At 54.2% G+C, this 17,534-nt stretch overlaps 1 protein-coding gene across 6 annotated transcripts in view; it reads left to right on the plus strand.

Annotated features, from left to right (window-relative positions):
- MROH1 (maestro heat like repeat family member 1) overlaps positions 1-17,534 on the plus strand; it is a 69,216-nt gene that overhangs the window by 3,902 nt on the left and 47,780 nt on the right. For all 6 annotated transcript variants that reach the window (XM_081266769.1, XM_081266770.1, XM_081266771.1 and 3 more), the window contains exons 2-6: positions 3,482-3,556; positions 5,873-6,018; positions 12,068-12,199; positions 12,699-12,861; positions 13,041-13,139. In XM_081266769.1, the coding sequence (XP_081122895.1) occupies positions 3,535-3,556; positions 5,873-6,018; positions 12,068-12,199; positions 12,699-12,861; positions 13,041-13,139 (562 nt within the window). In that variant the 5' untranslated portion in view covers positions 3,482-3,534. The remainder of the gene's footprint in view (positions 1-3,481; positions 3,557-5,872; positions 6,019-12,067; positions 12,200-12,698; positions 12,862-13,040; positions 13,140-17,534) is intronic.

Here is a 17,534-nt window from a genome sequence, read left to right on the forward strand (position 1 = left end):
TGCTTTTCACTCTGGCCTGGGACCAGGCACATTCCTGGCCCTTTGTAAGCTCCCGATGCTGTTTTTGCCAATCCCTTTGGGTAGGTTTTCCCCAGTTTCGGTTACTTTTCCTTCTGTGGCACTTGTATTAGTTTTCTAACGCTGCTGTAACAAATTACCACAGACTTAAAGTTATTACACAGATTCATCATCTTAAATTGTTTAAAGTCAGAAATCTGACGTGGGTCTCACTAGGTGAAGATCCAGATATAGGTAGGGCTGCGTTCCTTTTTTGTGGCTCTGGGAAGGATCTGTTTCTGCTTGTCTACAAAATTTGTTTCTTTGCATTTATAGTACCAAAGTCCTTGCTTTCTTTCCACCTATGAGCTGAGGGCTTCTGTAGGCCACCCCTATTTCTTGTATCAAAGCCACCTTCCTGCATCTTCAAAGTCACCAGTGGCGGGTTGAGTGTTTCTCATGCCTTGAATTTTTTTTTTTTTAACTCTCTTATTTCTTCTCTTTGACTTAGTGAGACAGTTTTCACCCTCCTGAGTAACTGGGATTACAGGTAGGTGCCACCATGCCTGGCTAAATTTTCTGCTTTGAAGGATCTGCTCTCACCCTGATAATCCACTAGGTATATACTTTTAATTTCATTGCTAAATCTCTTTTCCATATAAGTGAAAGTGTTCATGTATTCTGTGTATTCGGGAATGGGCATCTTTGGGGACATTATCCTGCCAACCCAGCACTGATCACAATTCACTGAGTGCCTGGAAGACCCTCTGCAGGTCTCCAGAGTTCTCTCTGGATGTGTTAGTCTGCTTTCCATCACTATAAGATTATACCTGAGATAATGAATTTATAAAAGCAAAAAGGTTATTTTAATTTATGGTTTAGAGATTCCATTGTATGATCAGACAGAGCTGTTGCTTTTAGCCTTCTGGTGAGGGTATTGGGTAGACATGGTGGGGAGCAAGTGGCATAGGAAAACTGCTTACCCTGTGGCCAGGAAAGGGATGGGACAGGGGTCCCATAATCCCCTTTTGGGGCACACCCCCAGTAAGCTATGGACCTCCCATTGGGTCCCACCTCCTAAAAGTTCCACCCTCCCAATAACTCTACCCTGGGAACCAAGCCTTTAGCACTGTGTCTTTGGGGACACTTGTCACCATAGCCCTGGGCAACTCTCTGCTCCTGGAGCCTGGACACTAGCTGTCTTGGATCAGCCACCCTCCTGGCTCTGTTTCTCAGCCCCTCTGGCCTGCTTCAAGGCCTGGGGCTCTTCTCCTCGCAGTGCCCTGGGGTAGCTGAGGGGCGCCCTCATTTCCCACCCCTAGGGTTCACTGGCCTTTGTTTTCTGATGTCTGCCATTCTAAGAAATAGTTTTCATGTATTGTGTCCAGTTTCTTTTCTTTCTTTTTTTTTTTGTACCAGGGATTGGACCCAGGGTTCTTAACCACTGACCCACACCCCAGCCCTATTTTGCATTTATTTAGAGGCAGGGTCTCACTGAGTTGCTTAGCACCTCACTTTTGTTGAGGCTGGCTTTGAACTCATGAGCCTCAACCTTCTGAACTGCTGGGATTACAGGCGTGCCCCACCACGCCTGGCCCCAGCCCTTTTTATGTTTTATTTATTTATTTAAAAAATTTAGACGTTGAAGGACCTTTATTTTATTCATTTGCTTATATTTGGTGCTGAGCATTGAACCCAGTGCTTCACACATGCTAAGCAAGTGCTCCACCACTGAGCCACAACCCCAACGCCCCGTTTTATGTTTTATTTTGAAACAGGGTTTCACCAAGTTCCTCAGGGCCTCACTAAATTGCTGAGGCTGGCTTTGAACTCACAATCCTCCTTCCTTGGTCTCCCAGGTTGCTGGGATCACAGGCGTGTGCTGCATGTGTAGCCTGTCTAGTTCTTGAGGTGCTCTGGCGGGAGGGCTGGGTGGCTCCTGTCACACTCACCTGTCTGGGGCAGATGGCCCCTGGTGCCCAGCCATCTTTGTTTGCTCCTGTTTGAGTTGGGTCAGGGCCACCCTTAGGTCATGTGATTGGGTCGCCTTCTGTTGAATGGTGGAGATCAGCAGTGGTGGCTTTACACAGGCAAAGCCTCTGTCCCTGGCTCCTCTGCTGCGTGGACTCGGTCCAGGTCTGGGAACTCGGGGGTCTGAGGTTTCACGCCAGCCGTCCCCTCCCCGAGAAGAGTGCTGTGAGGGTTCTTCTGAGTCGCCCTGTGTCCTGCCCCTCTCCTTGCTGGCTGCAGGTGGAATGGTGTCTATCCCCCGTTCTCCTCGTTCCTTTCAGATGCTTTCCAGGAAGGAAGGGGCAGTGTCACAGCGGCCTGCTCTGCCTCTCTGTCGTGCTGGGTCCTGGGGGTTTCTGTCTGTTAGCTGTCTTTTCTTGCTCTTAAGGGTTTACCCTTGTAGAACATGCATCTTTTTCCTCATTTTATTGGAGTTTTGGTGTGGTCGCTAAATGCTTGGGGTCATTTATTTGATTTTTTTAAATATTTATTTTTTATTTATTTATTTTTTCTTTTTAGGTGGACACAATATCTTCTTTTTTTTTTTTTAAAGAGAGAGTAAGAGAGAGAGAGAGAGAGAGAGAGAGAGAGAGAAAGGGAGAATTTTAATATTTTATTTTTTAGTTCTCGGCGGACACAACATCTTTGTTGGTATGTGGTGCTGAGGATCGAACCCGGGCCGCACTCATGCCAGGCCAGCGCGCTACCGCTTGAGCCACATCCCCAGCCCAATATCTTCTATTTTTATGTGGTGCTGAGGATCGAACCCAGTGCCTCACGCATGCCAGGCGAGCGCGCTACCATTTGAGCCACATCCCCAACCTCTCATTTATTTTTAATTTCTGCAACTCCCAAATCGACACCATTTCTAACCTTGCCTCCTCTCCATGTGGGCACAGTCTTTTGAGATGCCAGGGCGGCGGGGTCAGGCATGTCTCCTTACTTTCCCTGAAGCGCATCAGGAAGGAATGCTGGATGGGAGACAAAGGGAACCGTGGGGCTCGTGGATCCTCAGTGAACAGAGGCCAAGTGGTCAGGGTGAAGCTGGCTGCCAGGCGAGGGTGAGCTGTGACCTCTCTGACCTCTGGAGGAAGGCACAGGACATGAGCATGAGACTCCCGGATGAGTGGTCTGTGTGCTGGAGGGGCCGTCTCTGCAAGCGCTTTGAGGACTGTGGTGTGTGAGGCACAGTGTCCACTGTCTCCTCATGAAGGGACAGGTGCTTTGGGTGGAGGAGCAGCTTTGTCTGCCAGGACTCAGGATGGTGAGGCCATTCTGTGGGCAGCACTTCCCCAAGCTGCCAGCTATGTGTGTGTTGGGGGTCTGTTTGACTCTCTGAATAATTTTACCAGCTGCAGTAGAGATAGTTCCCAGGGGAAATTCATTTAAATGTGTCTTGTACAAAAATGGTAGCTGCACATAAACTTGGTATTATGGAGGCTTATGAATTAAATCCTGTGTTTTTGTCTTCTAGGCTGGAGAAGCTCTCCATGTGCACTTTAGGCAGTGGAAGCTGAGAACTCAGAAATGGCAGAGTCCTACATGGAGAGTGAGTGCTCAGGACATGGGGTAGATGGTCAGGTGCCTCCTGCCCTCTGCTGTTGGGACAGGGCAAAGCCAACATGGACTGTCCACTCGACACCTGGGAGCCTGGTGGGGTCTGGGCAAGGATGTGGAGCTCACCTGTTGGGGTTTAGGATCCAGATGAGCCATGGCATTCAGAACGTGGTTTGCGGGAATGACTGTTGAAAGAACAGATCTTTCCCAAGTTTTCATTAAAGAGAAGTAAGAATGCAGTAATTGTCCTATCCTGCTTGGGCTGCTCTGAGAAAATACCCTAGACTGGGGGACTCATAGACAATACATTTTTTTTTTTTTCTAATAGCTCTAGAGATTGGCAGGACCCAAATCAAGACCTGAAGGTTTGTGTCTGATGAGGGCTGCTCTCTGCTTCCTCAGTAGCACCTCTTGCCATGTCCTCACATGACCGAGGGATAGAGGGACTAGGGATCCCACTGACTCTTGGTAAGGCACAAATGCCACCTGCTGTCAGGATGGTCACCACCCAGAGGCCTCATCTCTTAAAACACCACATTGGAGGTCAAGTTCCAGTGTGAGTTTGGAGAGGCCAGTATTCAGGCTACGGCAGCAGTGTAGGTGGACCTGAAATGGTGGTTTCTCTGCAGTGTGGCACACTTGGAGTGGGTGTCCCTGATCTACTGTACCCTCATCCTCTTTTAAGAATATATTTATTTATTTATTTTTTGGTACCAGGGATTGGACTCAGGGGCACTCCACCAGAGATCTCTATCCCCAGCCCTATTTTGTATTTTATTTAGAGACAGGGTGTTGGTAAGTTGCTGAGTGCCTTGCTAATCTTCTGAGGCTGGCTTTGAACTTCTGATCCTCCTTCCTCAACCTCCCAAGTTGTTGGGATTACAGGCGTGTGCTGCCGTGCCTGGCCCTCACTCCATTTTTTTTTCTATATTTATTTTTTAGTTATAGGTGGACCTAATATCTTTATATTTATGCGGTGTGAGGATCGAACCGAGCACCCCGTGCATGCTAGGCGAGCGCTCCACCTCTAACCACAATCCCAGCCCATCCTCACTCCCTTTTAAACAAGACCTGCAAAAGAAAACAAAAACAAAAAAAAAAAAAAAACAAGACGTGCCGTGACCTTGGTCTGCCTTGGCTGGCCACAGCTTTCCCAGCTGACAAGGCACATCACCAATGGCCTACTGCAGGTGTCGGGTGAGATTCTGGCCACGTGGCTCTGTCTCCTGGAGCTCTGCTGACGGTTGAGCCGTCCCTTGGGCGCTATAAGTGCCACTCTGGGTGCTGCATCCTCAGCTTGAGGGATGCTGAGAGGCCTGCAGTGTGAGGGCATTGACAGATGGAGGTGGATGGGAATGGGTTTGGGTACCTGTGAGATCCGAGGCCCAGCCAGGTCAGGACAGGGACACAGAGCTGTTGGGATGAGGGAGAGGAAGGGCATGTACTTGTCCACAGAGGATGGTCTCCATGTAGTCCAGAGCCTAGAAACAAGTGAGGGTGTTCGTCAGAGGGTCCAGGTTGGGTTTCCTGAGTTGAACTTGGCCTTAGATACAGTGAGATCTTATCAATCCCCCACATTTCCTTTTTATTATTTTAGACAGAGTCTTGCCAAGTGACCCAGGCTGGACTTGAACTTGTAATCTTTGTGCCGCACCTCCTGGGTGTCTGGATATAGACATGAACCATGGCACCCAGCCAACTCTTGAATCTTGGGTGGGGAGGGCTGTTAAAAGCCCAGCTTCCTGCTCTGGAATTCCTCCCCAGAGGGGAGCCTGAGCCTCATTCCAATGCCTGTCTATTCTGCTGCCATGGCAAGGGCCTCCTGGGCTGTCCTCATTAGCAGCATGGGCATTGGGCATGGTGCTGGTAGAGCAGAGGGCCTGGGGCATTCCCTGCCCAGCCTGGATCATCTTCTCGGGATGGTCAGCTGGCTCAGATGCCCCACCTGCCCTGGGCCCAGTGGAAGGGCTGCGGTTACTGATCTGGTCTGCATAGTGCCTCGTTGGTCTGTTGATTGCTCATTCACACCTGGTCCTGCTAGGCAGATTGCTGTGGGACAGGGACTGTGGCTTCATTGCTTCATTTATTGTTCCCTGCAGGTCCCTGCCCCTCCGCTCAGTTCCCACCTGTGCAAGCACTGCCCGTTGGAGCCGTGTCTTGTGGACAGACTTACTGGGTCCTGAGGCCTCAGGCTGGTGGTGCCAGAATGTGCCATCTCCTGCTGCTGAGTCTGGGGGCGTCAGCTGCAGGAATGTCGTTGACAGGGACGCCTCAGACTCAAGCCACTGACTGGGCTTTGTCACTGCAGAGCTGTCCTTCACCTTGCTGGATGCCATCACCGACAAGGAGCCTGTAGTGCAGGAACAGGTCTGCAGTGCTCTGTGCTCCCTCGGGGAGGCACGTCCCAGGGAGATGCTCCGCACCTGTAACGAGTACCTGCGACAGCATGACAAGGTACCTCTCCCCTTGGGCATGGTGGCTTCAGGAACACTCTCATCTGTGCTATAGTTTGGGAGGAGATGGCAGCAAGAGCTGCAGGGTAGGTTCCCAGCTTGGCTGTCAGCGGAAAGCAGCTTCTGGGTTCCCTCAGGGCCAGGCATTTCAGGATAATGGCCACTTTGGGGGTGAGGCCCTTGGTCAGGCTGGGCTGGGCAGCAACAGTCCTGCTCGTGTGTGCGCCATTTGCGGTGCCTGAGTGGCTGTCTGCCCAGGGAGAGGAAGGCTGTTTCCAAAGTGTGTAATTCAGGTGTCGGAGTGCTTTGTTGAGGGCTTGCGAGGGTCCCCAAGGCTCTGCCTTATCCTGGAGGCCACCAGTACATCCACTCCCAGAGGAGCTTCTCCCAGGAAGGAGCAGGTCCTTCTCTTGTAGCCCTGGAGAGTCCCATCCTCCTGCAGGTGTGGCTGACTCACCGCAGCCTGGGACACTCCCTTAGCCCCGTGTGGATGGGAGGCTACCATCCCAAGATCTGAGGTCGTCAGAGCTCTCTGCACAGTGGCACCCTGTGGGACCGCATAGCTCTGCCACTGGAAATCGTCACACGCACCTTGGTTTTCCTCGGTTTCACGGTTTCAAAAGACCACTGTTATTTTTATTATTTATGTATTTATTTTTGTTCTAAATGGACACAATATTTTTATTTATTTGTTTTTAATGTGGATTTTATTTACTGAGGATCGAACCCAGGGCCTCATGCATCCAAGGCAAGCACTCTACCACTGAGCTACAGCCCCAGTCCCCACTATTATTTTTTTATTTTAATTTTTTTAGTTGTAGATGGATACAATATATTTATTTATTCATTTAATGTGGTGCTGATACGTGAACCCAGTGCCTCACACATGCTAGGCAAGCACCCTGCCCCTGAGCCACATCCCCAGCCCCCCACTCTTATTTTTTAACTGATATTTTGCTATGTGAAAAGGGATGTCTGTGTGACGTGTTTCTCTCTCTTATCTGCTGACTGCCACTCTTGGGGAAACTACGTGTTCCAGGAGAGCACTGCCGAGGGTGCTGGGGTTCAGGACATCTCGTGGAGGGCCGCTCCCTTTCTGTTTGCCCCTCCTGCTTGCTCAGGAGCTGGGTGAGCCAGGGGGACTGACGGGCCACACTTGTGCCCAGGTCAGCGCTGCACATGTCTTTACCTGCAGTGCTTCTTGGAGCTTTCACTGAGCCTGGTGCTTCTTTCTCTGAGGGCCAGATACAGCACTGAAGTGCCAGGCACTACTTGGTGTGTCGTGGCACACTGACCTCAGCATCCAGTTGTGGGACAGAAGGTGTGTTGACCAGCTGAGGACCTGGCCAGGGCCCTGGGGAAGGAGCTCCTTCATGTGGCTTGCTGCAGAGCCCCTGTGACCTCGGTGCCTTTCCCTTCCACTTGACCTCTGACTTCACCTCTTTTCTACCTGTAGTTTAGCTGACTGTGAACAGAATCCCCCTTCCCACTGCACGTGCACGGTGAGTGCTGACCTCATCTTTTGGCATCTGACCCTTCCCCAGCCCTTTCACACTGCTCCTGCAAGCTGCTTCCAGGAGGTCTGAGTGACTGCCTCTAGGTTCTGCTGTTTGCCTTCCAAGTTTGAGGCCAGCCTCAGCAACTTAGATCCTGTTTCAATAAAAAAGAAAAAAAAGTGCTAGGGAGCTGGGGTTGTACCTCAGAGGCAGGTACTCCAGAATTCAATCCCAGGGGTGCAGTCGCAGGAAAGCACCCAGCACTCACCTGCCGCTGCCAGGTGCTGGTCGGTGTTCTTTATACCTGGGGCTTTATGGCCTCAGCTCCCGGCTGGGCCAGGTGTCTGGGTTCTGTTTTCACACAGACCCGAGGCCTATGACTGCCGCTTGCCTCTCAGTGCAGAGGGGCCCTGTGCACAGCTCTGCTGCTCTGTGGGGCATGGCCAGTCTTGCACACATCCACCAAGGTCTGGCCCAGGACAACAGGTTCCACCTGGGGCCGTCAGGCCCTGGGGAGTGGTGGGAAGAGATGCACAAATAGTCAAACAGTTTTCAAATAGTGGTGGATCTCTCCTCCCTCCCTTCTGCTAGTTTCTGTGTCACAAACTCCTGTCTGCTTTCCAGCCTCTTGACAGTCTCCTCCTCACACAAGAGAACTGTGGGGACTGCTCATCTCTGTGTGGGGACTTAAGCTCTACACAAGGCTGCGAGGGCCTGGGCCCCCATGTGCAGGTCTGGGCTGGTCCCTTCGCATCAGCCACTATTTGGCTAGAAGTGGAATTGATTCCAGGGCCGTATGGGGGTGTTAGAGCCCAACCTCAGAACTGAAGTGACCACTGGATTCTGTTTGGACTGGAGTGGAGACTTGGCCTCAGTCCTGGGGTATCCTGTGAGAGACGGAGGTACGGATAGGCTTGGTTCTCCTCTGCACTTTCACAGCCCAGCACACTTCGGGGACTGGATGTGTGGGGTCTTTTCCATGTAGTCGGTCAGTCCCTCTGGATATCAACTGCATGTCCTCTAGTTCTATTCCATTTTGACCCTGTCTGCCTGGAGGTAGAGTCAGGTCCCCAAGGTAGCCGCACTTGAGGTGGCAGTGTCAAGCCCGTCTCTGTGTCCTGATGCTGAACACCGTCTACAGATCAGGATTCCCACAGCCTCTTCCGTGGGTTTAGTGACTCTGCTAGAATGGTCCCTGGAATCAGGAGGCATGCATGTTCACTGGTTTACCAGAGACATGACAAAGGACGCAGGTGGACCCCAGAGGACAGGGTGGGGTGGGATGGCGCAGGACCCCCATGCCCTCCTGGGGTGTGCCACCTGCTGGCTGCCTGGAAGCTCCTTGAACCTTGTTCTTAGGTTTTATGGAGGATGATTACTCTGTGATCAGCTCGTCTTCACTCTTCTCCCGTCCCTGGTGGTTGCGGTGGGGTAGCAAGTCCCCAGCCTCTAATCCTTCTTTGGTCTTTCCAGTGACCAGCCCTGCCCATCCTGAAGCTGCCAAGGGCCCCAGCCAAGTCATGTCCTCAGCATACAAAGGCATTTTGGAGCCCCGGCACTCACAGCTGGAGAGGCTGAGGCAGAGGATTGTGAGTTCAAAGCCAGCCTCAGCAACTTAGTGAGGCCCTAGGCAACTCAGCAAGACCCTGTCTCTAAATAAAATGTAAAAAAAGGCTGGGGATGTGGCTCAGTGGTTAAGTGCCCTTGGGTTCAATTCTGGGTACCCAAAACAAACAAACAAACAAACAAAAAAAAAACACCATTTGGAGAATACAAGGATTTAAGGAGTTGTGCACCTGGAAACTAAAGATATATCTCAGGTTATCACATTTTTGTGGGGTCAACATTGGGCCTTTGCGTAGCTGAGTTCACAGCCTTAGGGCTGTGCTGACATGCTTCTATGCAGGGGGATTTTTGTGGTCACATTTGTTTGTTTTCAATAGTGAAAGGAACAGGATTTATTCAGGGCAAGAGGAGACCCCATAAGGGCTGCCCCTGTGGCCACCGTTTGAACTTTGAGTCACAATTGATCAAGCCTGGGGAAAAGACAGGGTCGCCTCCGTGGCCACTCACCGATACCTGAGAGCCATGGAGCCACACTCTGGGTGAGACCCTCGCCTTGGGTCTGTTTCATGGTGAGCCAGTCTTGTTCCTGTCCCAGCTCTGCACCGTGGAGGAAGATGTGGTCAGTGCCCAGGTTCTATCACCCCACACTGTAATCCGGTCTCTCTGGTGGGGCCTGGTGGAAAACAACCAGGAAGGCCAAGCCCTTGACCACCACCCACCTCAGCTTCTCTGCCTGTGGCAGTCTTCAAGAGAGAAATGGAAATGAAACCTTTTCCTTAAAAATGAGCAGCAAGGAAGGACCCCGGGTTTTCACTTTTCCATATGTAAGTTGTGTCCTGTATGTCCTGAGGTCTCAGCAGCCTTCGCCCCCTAGTCAGGAGCGGCCCTTAGTTGGGCATGGCAGAGCCTGCCTATAACCCTAGCACCTTGGGAGGCTGAGGCAGAAGAATCACAAGTTCGAGGCCAACTTCTGCATCTTAGCAAGACCCTGTCTCAAAAGGACTGGGATGTAGCCTAGCAGTAGAGTCCAGCCGGTGCCAGCCCCAGGACTGAGGGAGTAAAGGCAGGACTTAACGCACCAACCAGAAGAGCTCGCCAGCCCGGCCCACCCAAGCGCTCCACCACTGGAGGGCCCTAATGCTGAGTGGGAGGGCCACTCAGCCCCAGCCCCAGGGCAGAGGAGTCCGTCCTTGATTAATTGATTCTTATTTATTTTTGGGGACCTGAGATGGAACTCGAGAGTGCTTGACAACTTTTATATATATCTTTATTTTGTTTATTTATGTTTCTGTGGTGCTGAGGATTGAACCCAGGGTCTCTCACATGCCAGGCGAGCACACTACCGCTGAGCCACAGCCCCGGCATCTGCATCCTCTATTTTAAAAGCAGCTTCCTGGGACAGTTTTCAGAGTATTGTCTCCCACTCCCTAGTCACAGACCCCTTCCTGGTCCCATGTCCCTGCCACTGGCCTGTCAGCAAAGCTGATGGGTGTGCCATCAGCTGTGACCTGAGGACTTAGGCCCAGGAACTCCTTTTCTTCCCTTTGCCTGGGAAAAAGGCAGATTCCCCCCAAAGCTCCTTGGTGTACGTAAGGAGAATCCGCTGCCAAGGAAGGCCACGTGGACTCCTGGAGGTGTGTTCAGGCCAAGAGCCAGGAAGTGGCTGAAGCTGTGGCTCTGGATCAGGTGGGAGCAAGTGTCTGCCTGCTTTATCAGAGTTGTCTCCCAGTATTTAATTAATACTCTTGATTAAATAAAGTCATACCAATTAATGTTAATTTCCCAATTTTCCACCCCAAATTTCCTTATTCTCTAAAGAAAGTGCTCCCCGACGTGGGCATGCGGAAGGCAGCTCTCCCTGGAAGGGGCGCTTTGCCGTCTGTGGTAGCACCGAGAGCCTGGTGCCTGCCAAGGCTGTGAGGGCAGGAGTGGGAGCCAGCGCAGTGGGACTGCCTGGGGGCCTGTGTCCCCGCCCCTGAGGCCCGGCGCTCAAGGATGGAAAATCTCGTGCTGAAAACAGCCCAAGGTCAAAGTTTTTCCTAGGAGACTGGTGGGCCCTGGGTGCTGGTCGTGTCCCTGGGCTGCTGGGGTGTGCACTCGTTAGTTCCAGAAGCACAAGTCTCGTCCCCTGTGGGCCCGGAGACAGAGGGTCACTGTGTGGCATAGCGGACACGCCTGTCACCTGGGGCCCAGGGACCTGGGAATTCCTTTCCCCACCAAGCTGCGCCATTTGTCCCACAGGGACAGAGTGGGTGTGTCCACCTGCAGGCGCGCCCCCACTCCTGTGCTGCCATTGTGGCCAGTGGCCACAGCTGCTGCTGTCACCCAGGAAGGGCAGCAGTGCCGCCTGTCCTGCCCTGCCTTGCCCTCCTGGTCCCCAGGGCCTGCCCTTGGGGCCTGGCGGTTGCCGCTCTGCTGGGCATCTCTACTGGTCTGTCTTCTACCCGGTGGTCGGCCCATGCCACTGGTGTCCTCAGTTGAGGTGAAGACAACTTGAGCAGCCAGGGTGGACGGTGGAAGTGAGTGGCAGGACCATGGCAGGTACACCTAGGAGGAGTCAGCAGGTCCAGTGCAGAGAATGTGGCATGGTGGCCCCAGCAGCAGCGTCATCTGCATTTGTGACTCGAGCTTTTCATAGTCTTGGGGAACGACAGTGAGAGGCAAGCACAGTCCTGTCTGCAAAGAGAAGATGGAGAAAGAAGGTGTCCTCTCCTCAGACTGGAGGCCCAGGCAGGGAAAGAGAAGGGTCTTTGGAACTCCTGACCAGGAGACCCTGCTGGCCATACTGGGAAAGCAGAAGCCACCAACTCATTAGAAGCCTCTTCTCAGTCCTTCTCAAGAGATGTGGGCACTTGAGCAGGTTCTGAGGGCTCAAGAGGGTGCTGTGTTCGAGGCAGGAAGTGGCCTTGTGTAGTTGAGTCCCCGTGAGAAAGCAAATGCTGGGGTGATCCTCACCTCAGAAACCTTCCTGGGGGTTTCTCTTCCCAGCTGGCTCAGCCCTATCGCGCTCTAATCCTGAGGGCCATGGAGATGGTCCTGAGCAGCCACATCCACCAGCTGGACAAGGACACAGCCAGCATTCTCATCCTCCTGGCCTCCAGCGAGATGACCAGGACGAAGGTATGGGCCTCTGGTCTTGCAGGCTCAGTCCTGCCCTCAGGAGGAGACTCCTTTTCCCTGGCCTCTGTCCAGGAATCTCAGGCAGAGGGCTTTGTGTCTGGCTGGCTCAGGGCTGGCAGAGACCCCTTGGTCCTGGGCACACCCTCTAGGTCAGGGGATGGCCACCCTATAATTTTCAGAGGCAGAAGCTAAAGTGAGAACAAGGTGCCTTCCTGCAGGGCACTAAGGGCACTGCTGCTGTGCACTCCTGGCCTGTGTCTGCCAGTCCCCAGGCCTGGGCCACATTCTCCTCCAGAACTCGCCTGACTTCTCTTGGCTCTGTTGCTTCTCCTGCAGGCTGAGGGCCATGTGGAGGGGAGGCTGTACCATGTGGTCCCTCTGACCTGCACTGAAACAGGGTGGCTTGTCCTTGGCCAGCTGTCACCTAGGGCAGAATTCTTGCTGGAGCCTGTGGGGAGGATCCAGGGAGAGGTCTGCCTGATGGCTTTCTGGGGTGCAGGGCCTGGACTGTGATTGGCAGCGGGCTGCGAGCAGCGTCCTGGTGGCTGTGGGAAAGCGGTTCATCAACCAGGTGATGGAGGAGGTGCTCGGCAGGTTCCAGCCTGGGGTCCTGCCACACTGTTCTGTGCTGCAGACTCTTGCCAGCCTCTCAGTGTCCAATGGTAGGTGCCCGCTTGATCTGGGCCTCTGGGGGATACCTGGGCCTGGGGTTTGGCACTCTGCCACCTGCTCAGGCTGGTGGGTACTCAGGGCCATGCTGATGGTGCTCTGTGGCCTTCCCTGCCTGAGGCATGTGCAGGTCAGACTTGGCTGCAGCCTCATGACGGCTCCTCTCTTGCAGCCTTTGGCATGGTCCCCTTCCTGCCGTCCATCCTGAGCACCATGCTGCCCATGCTGGGCATGGCGAAGCAGGATGCATTGAGGGTGGTGTTCTGCTGTGGTAAGATGACTGGGCACGGCTGCCCTCCTCATTCACTTTTACCTCAGGGGCCCCTTTTTTTGGGGGGGGGTCTGCTTAAAAAATATCTATTTTGGAGATTCAGGAGTCCAGTAGCTGTAGAAAGGCAGGTGGGCAGTTGGAGGGAGGATCTTCCTGGCCCAGCCACTACCGCTACGAGGGTCCCTGCCCTCAGCAGACGCTGCTCTGCCTTTTGCTGCTTCTCTGCCACTGGGGACCACCCGTCTCTGCATGGCCTCAGGCTGGAAGGGAGCTCTGCTTCCTTGGAGCATGACTGTGTCCTCTGCCCTGTGTCTGTTGTGAGTTGGCAATGACCACCCCATGGGCACCTCAGTGGTGATGGAGAGGCTCCCTGCAGCCTGTGTCTGTAGCCTCCCGTGTGTCTGGCGGGGCCCACGTAGGTCTTGGTGTGACCATGTGTCAGCCCGCAGGTGCCAGGTGAGTCTGTTGGGGTGGAGGCCACCCTGCAGAAGAAGGCCCGGTGAGCTTGGCGGGAGCTGGGTTCTGGTGCCCTGTGAGAAGGGGGCACACCTGGGCCTTTCCAGTTCCCCAGGAAGACAGGACCTTGTGCCCCCGGGTCCTTCTTGGTGGGGTATGTTAGGAGTTTCCCTGCCACTTCCCCTGGGGATAGGTTGGGAGTGGCCTGGCCCCAAGGGTGGGCCTGGTTTTGGTGTGGAAAGGCTGACAGGCTAGCGGGTGACTTGGTCCTCTGGGCCCCGGGTTCTGTTGTGCTCTTGGTGTCTGTGGGTCTGGGTCCTGTCTCACCTGGCAGCGGCAGAGCTCTAATGGCTCCAGCTCCCGCCACCTCCCTTCACAGCCCTGCACCCCCTCCCCTTGCCCTGCCTCTCACGCCTGCTGGGGCTTTGCGTGAGCAGGAAGAATACCACTTGACCTAGCTCTGCATGACCATGGGGTTCGTGACAGTGAGTAGGGTGTGGCCTTGGGTACCGAGGTGCAGACCCTGAGGACACAGAGGTCTGGTAGGAGGAGGGCTTTCCCAGGCAGAGGCAGCAGGTGTTCTGTGAGGACTGCACAACCCAGGTGTGGCCTGCTGCTGAGTGCTGGCTGCTGCCTCCTGGTGGCTCTCCGGGGAAGTACCTGCCCTTGGCCTGTTTGGCCACGGCTGCCTGATCCCATCCAGTTCCTGCGGGTCAGTGCTCTCTGTGCTGAAGCGGGTGGACTGGCTCAACAGGGAGCCATGAGGATGCCTCCTCCATCCGTGCTGCTCACAGGATGAGCCGCTCCCTGCTGCTGGAGGACACGGTGGTCCTGTGGGGACAGCAGCCTTCAGGTGGGAGGGCCAGTCACAGCCTGGCATTGTGGCCAGGCAGGAGAGGAGTGGGGAGGCTCTGAGACAGGCCCCACGGGGCCGGCAGCTGGTGGTTCTTGCCCCATGAAGGAGTCTGACAGAAGCAAAGACTGCGTTCAGGGAAGAGAAGGGAGCAGAGAAGGCCCATGGCCAGCACGCAGGGAGACGTGGGCGAGCTCCACAGAGAAGCTACGTCAGGCGGCAAGTAGAAGACACCAGAGAAAAGCCAGAAAAGAGGGCCAAGGAAGCCCCTGGGTACAGAGCCCAAGGTCTCATGGTGGAAAATAGAGAAAGAGGAGGAAGATTGACAGGTGAGACCAAGGAGCATAGGCCACAGCAGACCCCAGAAGGGGGGGATGGAGAGTGCCCAGCACATTGGGATGCAGCGCAGAGATGGCCTGGCCTCAGGTCTGGGCCACATGATCCGCCAGGAGCCCGTGTCCTGCATCAGTCTGCCCCGGTGCCATCTGGTGGTGAGGGTAGAATAAAGGCTTCTCAGAGAGTGAGGGCTCAGACGTGCACCTCCCCCTGTGCCTCCCCAGAGCCACAGGAAGGTTTGCTGCGCCAAGGAGTGGGTTGAGCTGAGGGGAAGATGCCAGGTGGCCGTCGGCCTGCATGGCTGAGGGGCCCACAAATGGCCTGACCTGCAGGGAGGCTGGGGCTGCGGGAGTGACACACACCTGGAGAACTTAGCAGACACCACTGTGACGCCAGGAGGAGGAGAATCCCTGGCTGGGGCAGCCAGCTCTGAGCAGCACTGTGGCCCCACCAGGCCACCAAAGCTTCAGTGGGGTTGGAAGTGCCAAGGGAGGTGCGCCTGGCGAGGGGGATGACGATGACCATCGTTTACAGAGAAGAAGACTCCCTGATGGTTGATTCCTGAGAAGGGGGATGTCTGTAGGGAATGCCAGGCCCGGTGGTGCACACCTTCCTACCCCAGCACCTCAGGAGGCTAAGGCATGAGGATCATGAGTTCAAAGCCAGCCTCAGCAATTTAGCGAGGCACAAAGCAACTTAGCAAGACTCTGTCTCTAAATTTAAAAGAAGGGGGGCAGTTGGGGATGTGGTTCAAGGGTTAAGCACCCCTGGGTTTAAACCTGCTGGGCTGGCTGCAGTGGTGCACACCTGCATTCCCAACCACTTGGGAGGCTGAGGCAGGAGGATCACAAGCTCAAGATCAGCGTGGGCAACTTAGTGGACCCTGTCTCAAATGAAAAAGGCTAGGGATGTAGCTCAGTGGTCAAGCCCTGGGTTCAGTTCCTAGCACCCTTCACCAATAAAAACCTACCAGCAGGTGGGTGAATGGACTCTGCCTCTGGCAGTGTGATGACCTGTCATTTGCAAAACCTTCCTGCTATGGATGACCTAGACATGCTGGCCAGTCTGACAAGCATCCTTCTGATCAGAAAGGGATCCTGGGTCCTCAGAGGGTATGAGAGGGGTGGAGCGGGCAGAGGATTCTGTCACCTGCCCAGTGTCAGTAAAGGTTGGGAGAGACGAGGGTGGTGGGGAAGAAGGCCTTTCTGTGCACCCAGCAGGGCCAGACCCCACCTGCACTAGACTCCTAGCTCTTGCCCTCAACAAAGGGTGACCAGTGGGAAGCCATCCACCATGAGCCCTGGCCAGGAGGGGGTTTTCTTTCAAAACTTCTTCTAAATTCTCCTTCCTAAGAACTTGTCACTATGGCCTGCCCTTGTGCTGATGGGGGGCTCAGGCTTGACCCTTCAGTTGGCCTGCAGAGCCCCAGGCTGAGGCATTAGCTTTGTGTGAGCTAGTTAGAACTGTTCATGGAGATGGCAGCGTCCGTGAAGCCAGCCTGGGTGGTGTTTCCAGGCACTCGGTGAGGAAAGTGCAGTCTGGGTCTGGGGTCCAGCAGAAAATAACGTCTTGGAATGATCCAACGTGGGATGCAGAAGAATAGGGGAAGGGATGAAAGAAGGAACAAACATAAGAAAAGAGCAAGTTCTCTGAAAAGAAAAGGACAAATATGATTTTTTGAAATGAAACTATGCCCACTGAAGAGGAAGCAGGTACCATGGACATCTGTCTGAAGACCTGGAGGAGAATGGACAGGGGGCAGGTCTGAAGACACCTGAGGGGCAGCACTAACAAACAGGATGGAGAGAAGGCATTGGATGGCCAGGCTTGCTGACCATCTGCCCCCATGAAAGAGAGGACCTTCCTCCTGCTACCAAGTACAGCAGAACCAAAGTGGCTGAATGAGGAGATATCCATCCGTCCCAGTGTGTCCTGTCAAACTGTGGATGCCAGGATGTGTGAAGTGAACCCAGGACAGTCCATGTCTGCTGGTAGCATAGCCACCCACTGCTGACCCCCACAATGGTGCCAGAGATCTGCTCCTTAGAACCCTAAGCCCATCACCAGAGAGGGGATAAGCCACATGTGGCTGAAGCAGATCCTACCATCAGAGCCACCGCTTGGGCTGGAAAAGGCAGGGAGGCCAGCAGGGTAAGTAGGGTGGGGTGCACACCAGCAGGAAAGTAGCCACTTGGCCCTGGGCCTCTCAGGCGCCTCTCGGTCCTCTCTAGGGCCTCTCTCAGGTTCACCGTGGGGAGGAGGAAGCTGGTGCTGTGTGCTGTGGGGCAGAGAAGTGCCACGTGACTTGGGCACAACCACCGGGGTAGACGTTGTTGTCCAATTTCCTCCCTGCCATGGGCTGTGTGACCCAGAGCACAAAGGAAAAAGACAGTGTCCAGGTTCTGTTTACTGTCTGAAGACCACATTTACACTGAGGGGACTCAGACACCAGCCCACCACCACGTGCCTGTGCCCAGGCTGGGGGCAGATGGCTGTGGATACCTGTGAACAGCTCACTCTTTTTTTAAGATAAGACATTTTATTTATTTATTTCTACATGGTGCTGAGGCTCGACCCAGGGCCTCACACGGGTAAGGCGACTGCCCCACCGCTCAGCCCAGCCCAGCCCAGCGACCACTTTGTAGGATTCAGCAGCCATGCTCTGTTGGCTCCTCCTAGGACATGGCGTCTGCAGAGTCTGGCCTCAGCAGCTCGCCTTCGCTCTTGACCCAGGGCCCCTTGCTGACCGC

The sequence above is a fragment of the Spermophilus citellus genome (genome assembly GCF_964194105.1).
Source record: "Spermophilus citellus genome assembly, chromosome: 14".
Classification (NCBI taxonomy): Eukaryota; Metazoa; Chordata; class Mammalia; order Rodentia; family Sciuridae; genus Spermophilus; species Spermophilus citellus.